This window comes from Cyprinodon variegatus, unplaced genomic scaffold, assembly GCF_000732505.1.
Source record: "Cyprinodon variegatus isolate N-32 unplaced genomic scaffold, C_variegatus-1.0 Scaffold1505, whole genome shotgun sequence".
Lineage (NCBI taxonomy): Eukaryota > Metazoa > Chordata > Actinopteri > Cyprinodontiformes > Cyprinodontidae > Cyprinodon > Cyprinodon variegatus.
In genome coordinates, this window is record NW_015151958.1 from 90,121 (window position 1) to 97,759 (window position 7,639).

At 40.0% G+C, this 7,639-nt stretch overlaps 1 protein-coding gene across 2 annotated transcripts in view; it reads left to right on the forward strand.

Moving 5' to 3' along the window:
- LOC107103692 (leucine-rich repeat-containing protein 16B-like) overlaps window positions 1-7,639 on the forward strand; it is a 78,484-nt gene that overhangs the window by 32,111 nt on the left and 38,734 nt on the right. For both annotated transcript variants that reach the window (XM_015403488.1, XM_015403490.1), the window contains exons 6-9: window positions 438-532; window positions 856-926; window positions 1,049-1,122; window positions 1,200-1,275. In XM_015403488.1, coding sequence (XP_015258974.1) covers window positions 438-532; window positions 856-926; window positions 1,049-1,122; window positions 1,200-1,275 — 316 coding nt within the window. The remainder of the gene's footprint in view (window positions 1-437; window positions 533-855; window positions 927-1,048; window positions 1,123-1,199; window positions 1,276-7,639) is intronic.

A 7,639-nucleotide genomic window follows, 5' to 3' on the forward strand; every position in this document is an offset into this window, starting at 1 on the left:
GGGGGGAACACTGCCTAAGAAAGCCCACGTCAATTTCTGACAATTTATGGGAGTTTTCGGCGATGCCTGCAAATTACCGTGAACAGCCGTTAACCTGAAATTCCACGACAATCTACAGTGCCGCATAGGCCTACTGACGAAAATCAAACTTTTCATGCAGTGCAATGTATTCTCTTTCTCCACTGAAATGGAATGCTGATATACAATAGTGTATCAGGAAGATAACAGTGTATTGGGAGGTGGGGGTTGTCAGCTTTGTTTACTACAGATTTTTTAAAAACCTGGTTTTACGTTTATACCAGCTCATGCCTAGCTATCACATGTCAGCGTAACGTTTGATATAAAGTCTCAAAGATGCATGACCTTTACTGTATTTGCTCTATTATCAAGAATATAGATGAGCCATTAGAGAATCTGATTTCTTTTTTTGCCGGCAGCCCGTCCATCTGTCACTCAGACAGCGACCTATCCGAGGGCAGCAGGAAGTATTCGCCCAGCTCAGAAACTTCAGTGGAAACGCAGAGGGCCTGTGGTAAAAAGAGACGTTATTATCCAGCACTGGAATCTGCACACAGACAAACATGTGGAGTCACACATGGAGCTATGAGCACGTGTATATGGCTTCAGCTGGCTACGAAAGAAGCCGACACACACATTTCACAAATGCTCTCTCAGATGTTCTTTTTAGAACCGTTGCCCAAATGAAAGATTGATAATAGGGCTGTATGTTTGTGTGTGCATTTTTCTTCTCTTTTTTCCCTTCAGAGCTAAAAGAAGCAGCTGTTAACATAATTTCTCATTCCCTTTTTTATATCTCTCCACTATTGTTTGTTTGCTCCCGTCTGTCTCTCTCAGGAGGCTTCTCAGAAACCTACGCCGCTCTGTGCGACTATAATGGCATCAGCTGTAAGGAGGAAGTGCAGTGGGTAAGAGCTGTGGGACTATGTCAGTGCCACTGTTAGTGCTTTTAGTGTTACAGACTGCACTGAGCACAAAATGAATGGTCATACATCGAAGCAAAGAGGCTCATGGGTAATATTGCTCCTAGGATGTGGACACTATCTATCACTCTCAGGACAGCCGGGAAATTAACCTGCTGGATTTTAGCCACTTGGAGAGCAGGTCAATGACAAAAGATTACCAAGCACTATTTACTTCAGATTATGATGCCTTGTTTACTTCATCTTAATCTCTTCCAGGGATTTGGCAGTGATTGTTGCATCAATGGCCTATAACACCTGGTTTACCAAAATCTACTGCAAAGACCTTCGCCTTGTAAGTGCTAATTTACTATTTAATGTTGTGATTTTATGTTCTATTCAATTCCCAGCCAGCTGGGAATTTATATTTCTGATACTTTAAGATGTCTATTGCCCTCCCCGGTAGGGGTGGTAAAATATCTTATTTAATCAAATATTATTTCGGCTGTTATATACTGTTTATGAACACACACCCTACTAGCTGTGCGTTAAAACAATAAATGAGTCACTCGAGCTCTTATAATGGTCAAACAGTTAATTCTGCACTTACATGGAATAAATTCACCACAACTTCTGTTCAAAATATAAGTTTATTAACAAAAATCATGCAGCTACAACTCAAACATATTTCAGTTTAACACTCTCAACTAAAGTAGTAGTGAAACTCAACTAAACTAAACCATTAAGTACCAAGACGAAGAGAAACATGGTTGAAAACCATAGTACAGTTTAAGAGGGATCTTGTGTTTGAAAACCAATGTTTATCTGGAAGAATTTGGCATGTGATCAAATCAGCTTTTCACTAATTTAGAGCATTTAGAATGTTTTTTAACCAAATCACAATGCAAATCCATGAGGTGAAAAAAAACATTATTTGGCCAAATAATGTTTTATTAAATGATTTGCTTAATCAGGAACCAATAACCTTTATTTAATGATCCTTTACCCTTTTTGAAATAGCTAGAAGCGAACAGACACCAGGATTCCACTTAATGACTCTTGGTCATACTTGGTAATCAAATTGTAATGCGCATGAGGAACACATGAACACTAATGTTATATCTGTGTTTAAACCCTTAGTGAAATAAAACGTATCCAAGCTTCAGCAACAGCTCAACACGTGTCTGTATAGCATTGCGTAACATGCAGCCCATTCTGTTAGCGTTTGTCTCTACTCATCAGTAAACACATGAAAAGATCATCAAAAGACATATTGTTTGTTCTGTCCTTAATATATATACCAGACCTTCAAACCATTTTTCCATGTCCATTTAAAAAGGTTGAGTTTCCATCCAGCTGCAGCTCAGCAGTCAGGGCAGCAACAAGCAGGGGTGGGGGGCTGGGAAGTCACACCTCCGTGGGCTGCAATGTGACTTGTGTGGAGGCCTTGGCTGAAAAGGGGGTTTAAAATATTCCACAGCTGTTTATTCACCAAACTTGCGTTCTCTTCTCTGGTCATCATGTCAAGATGAAACATGGGCACTGGTTCCCAATGCCCAAAAAGCATAATCATGTCATTTTGCACAACATATTATCCCTTTTTGATCTAAAAAAATTTAGATGCTATTCTTTGTTTTCAGATCAACAAATAGGTTCATAAAGCCATGAGATCTGGAACAGATTTGGATTCCTCTTGGCAGGAAGAAATTTCGTTTAGGGTTCATATCTTCTCCAGTGTTTGTCCCTGGATGATTTGTTGCAGGTCTGGCAAAAGCTGACACTAACATTTTCTTTTGTCTGGTAGAGCAGGTCTGCCAGGAAAATGTGACCCTGATACACAAATATATGCATTCCAAACAAAATTCCTAACACCTACATGATTCTGTTGTTCAATCTTCATCATTTCTCAAGTCGTGAAACAAAAGAAAGGGTAAAATAGGTTGAAGTATGTTAGAAATTATCATATGGATATGATAAGTTTTACCATTAGCTTTGAATTGTAGTACTTTGTGATTGGTCAGAGATGCCATTAGCTCTTTTTTGCAGCTCTGTTCTAAGTTTTCTTTTGAGAATATTGGTGTAGCTCGTTTATGTCCCCCTTTACCAGTGTCAACCTTTTGTTTTGCATTGTGGTAAGGTTTGTGACATTTATCTGGGGGTTCTGGTTTTCGTTCTCTCAAGTCATTAATTCATTCATTTTGGTGATCCACTGGGGAACTGAATCTGTGTCTCTTTCTGATCCTGTTCTTTGTTTAAAGGTTTAAGACTCTAAGCTTGCATTGAAATCTATTTGATTTGTGATGTATTTCCCAAAGTAGCTGACCATACCTGCAAGGCTCCTGCATGGAAAGGTTCTCTGTCCTGCAATGCATTGGAACATTACACTCACCGGCCACTTTATTAGGCACCCCATGCAAGTAACGGGTTGGACCCCCTTTTGCCTTCAGAACTGCCTCAGTTCTTCGTGGCATAGATTCAACAAGGTGCTGGAAGCATTCCTCAGAGAGTTTGGTCCATATTGACATGATAGCATCACACAGTTGCCGCAGATTTGTCGGCTGCACATCCATGATGCGAATCTCCCGTTCCACCACATCCCAAAGATGCTCTATTGGATTGAGATCTGGTGACTGTGGAGGCCATTTGAGTACAGTGAACTCGTTGTAATGTTTAAGAAACCAGTATGAGATGACTCCACCTTTATGACATGGTGCATTATCCTGCTGAAAGTAGCCATCAGAAGTTGGGTACATTGTGGTCATAAAGGGATGGACATGGTCAGCAACAATGCTCAGGTAGGCTGTGGTGTTGCAACGATGCTCAATTGGTACCAAGGGGCCCAAAGAGTGCCAAGAAAATATTCCCCACACCATGACACCACCACCACCAGCCTGAACCGTTGATACAAGGCAGGATGGATCCATGCTTTCATGTTGTAGGCGCCAAATTCTGACCCTACCATCCGAATGTCGCAGCAGAAATTGACTCATCAGACCAGGCAACGTTTTTCCAATCTTCTATTGTCCAATTTCGATGAGCTTGTGCAAATTGTAGCCTCAGTTTCCTGTTCTCAGCTGAAAGGAATGGCACCCGGTGTGGTCTTCTGCTGCTGTAGCCCATCTGCCTCAAAGTTCGACGTACTGTGCATTCAGAGATGCTCTTCTGCCCACCTTGGTTGTAACGGGTGGTTATTTGAGTCACTGTTGCCCTTCTATCAGCTCAAACCAGTCTGGCCATTCTCCTCTGACCTCTGGCATCAACAAGGCATTTCCGCCCACAGAACTGCCGCTCACTGGATGTTTTTTCTTTTTCGGACCATTCTCTGTAAACCCTAGAGATGGTTGTGCGTGAAAATCCCAGTAGATCAGCAGTTTCTGAAATACTCAGACCAGCCCTTCTGGCACCAACAATCATGCCACGTTCAAAGTCACTCAAATCACCTTTCTTCCCCATACTGTTGCTCGGTTTGAACTGCAGGGGATTGTCTTGACCATGTCTACATGCCTAAATGCACTGAGTTGCCACCATGTGATTGGCTGCTTAGAAATTAAGTGTTAACGAGCAGTTTAACAGGTGTACCTAATAAAGTGGCCGGTGAGTGTATATCGTACACATTCATGTAGATTTTGAATGAACAATACTTTAAATAAGGGATCTTCTTTGTCAATATCTGGAGAACTGCAGCCCTCAAAATAAACCTGTGGGTGTTTCTCTGGGTGTTTCATGTTCTCCTTGGAGAACTAAAGATGCCTCAAGCTTTGCTAGAGCCAGATCTCTGTCAAGCAGAATATCCTTCTCTTAAGGTTTGACAATGACCTGAATAACTTTGTCTGATTTTTGGATGAAGAGTTTTTATGAAAACATGGACGCTTCTAGCTGTTGTTTTCCAAATCAACTTCAATTTCTCACGAGAAGAAGGAAATGGCAAATCTTTTAGACAACACTCAACTTCTTGCAGATAACCAGTTATGTTGGAGTGTTGACTTTCTGGGACAAAGGTATCAATGTCTTTGGCCAAGAATTCAATTTGTTGAATGATACAATATGGTCACTCAGTGGACCTGGCCCGTCAGGAGACTGATTCTCCTTAGAGTTTTCCAAGCTGTGAATTCTGGCACTTGGTGCTCAATCAAAGTGGTGTGAGACAGAGTAGGGATTAGACAGTTGTACCTTGCAACATTTTAAATCACTTGAGTTTACCAAGTGGTCCAATAGTTTCTGTCTGTCTCTGTCTGTGACACTACCTTGACTTTGAACATCTTCAGAGCTATTTAGTGTTAACTCGGAATTTAAACACTTTGTCTCTATTTTAGAAACTGTTTTCCTTTCAGCTGGTTTGACCTGGTGGCTTTGTTTATTGCATAGCTCCTCAGAGGCGGGCTTCACCACCATTTGTTCAAACGCCTTGTCACTCTGGCCTTGTTGGTCTTTGATCATTTGAGCTTCCGAAATTAAACGCTTTGCAGCACTAACTCTGTGAAGGATCATCTTATTTTACCTATTTTCTAACTCAGAGTACTGTTTAGCTTTTATTTGGGATTTAATTTGATACAGCAGTGTAAGCTCACAGAGTATATCTGTTATCAGAAAATTTTCATTTGGGGTTTGAATTAAGTTAAATAGTTCTTGAATCCTTTCTCCACATAGACTGGGGTTCAAATTGTTTAGGTTAAAAACTTATCTGGAGATAAGTGGACAAACTTTGCAACAATTTGTTTCTGTTTCTCTATGACTGGAGTCCAAGATGTCCTTAGCATTGAGGATGCTTGGATCCATTTTCAGCTGATGGCACAAAAACACTAGTTATGAAGTATATTTGTATATTTCCATATACATATTGTAAGGACTTATTTTTATGTGTGTAGAAGCAGGTCACAGGTATCTTTAAACCTGTGATATAAAAAAAACACTTTTCTGTCAGTGTTAAAAATGCTACACCTTGTTTAAGGATTTATTTGCTATTTTAGCGCATGCTTTACCTGTCTCTGAGGATTAATTAGCAGTTTGGCGCAAAGCTTAACCTTTAAGGATTTACTTGTAACTTAGCTTATGCTTCACCCTTTTCTGTGATATCAAAGAAACACTTTTGTTTCAGTGTTAGAAATGCTACACATTGTTTTAGGATTTACTAGCTATTTTAGTGCATGCTTTACCTGTCTCTGAGGATTTATTAGCAGTTTGGTGCAGAACTTAACCTTCAAGTGTTAAAAAACCTTCATGGCTTCCTCGGGTCCACTGATTTGAGTGCAGATCACTTAGATGGAGTGAAATAATAATGCTGGACAATGGAGCTTCGATTCGCCTTTTGCAAAAGGGAGAGCAGCAGCAGCGCGCATCTGCAAACAGCAACTCTGACCCCCTGTGCAACACAGGCTCTTTTTATTATCTTCATCATGGAGAATCAGACAATCCCACAAGAAGTTACAGAGTAATGGTACTCCCTACATTCCTATCCCCATGTATGGAGTTGTTTCCTGTTTTTCTGCTCCCTTGTTAATCAGCTTTTTCTGTGTGTGAGTGTGAGCAAGGTCATTCTCAGCCTTCCCATTTGCAGCAGTTGTTTTGTACGCTCTGTTTTGTAAATCTGCCCTGATAGATATGAACAATAAGTTTTGCTGCAGCTTTAACTTAGCTCTTTACTTCTTTTAGCTGAAACATGTATATATATCTTCACCAGCAATTTATCTTATGCTTCACCTTTCTTTAAGGGATTTTAAGCAATTTAGTTTGAATCCACCCACTTTCGGTTAGGTAGGACTGCAGATTAACTTATGTTAAATCTGGCAACAAATCTTGCTCTACCCAATATGAAATAGTGTTTAGGAGTCTTTTATGACTAATAAACAAAAGGATTTAGGTTACATTTCGAGGCATCTAACCTATTTTGGACTGGAAGTGACTTTCAGTTTGCTTGGACCAAAGTTGCTTTGAAGTAAAGTTGGTTATCACTAGCTGAAGAGATATTTTGGAGTTATTAGCTTTTGTTAAATTTTCTATATTTTGAAACTCAGGGAATGTCAAAGGTTCTATTTCCTTCTCATTGTTGTGCAAAAAGATATCCTGCAGATAATGAATACAATTATTAACTAGAACTGGACTTATAGTTAATTATTTAACTTATTCAAAATCGGAGGTGAAATAAATTTAGTTTTTTTAGTTGAATAATTTAAGCTCTAATTTGCTCACTTACCAGGGTTTTTGCCTTTCACCTCTGGATGGTTCCTGGGTCGGCTGTCATATAACTAAAAAAGGGTGGATCTGGCCTGAGTGATAAACCGTTCGTATATGAATTACAAACAACTGCAAGTTAAACAGTGGTGTCTTTATTCTAATAAATCAGGATTAGAGAAATCTAACATCTATACAAAACACTACACGCGATTAGAAAATAAAAACAAAGTAGAGTAAGTGACTAGTTCTGAAAGAAAAAGAACAAAACCCTGAGGGTCCTCCAAACTGGCTTCTGAGATTGTTCAAGATAGGCGAGATGTTAATACATTCACTAATGTCCGTTTGGAATAGCAGCAGACATGATAATAACAGAAGTGCAATTAAAACAATGTAAATACATTGGGATCCCCGAAGCATTCAGCTTCGGAGACTCCCGTCTCACCCAGTTCAGCGGGCACTATGCACGATGGGTAACTGCGATCCGTGTGTTGGGAGCTGGAGAAATCCCACCTTTCTCCAGCAGAGTCCGCCGTGGATCCTCTGAGGGA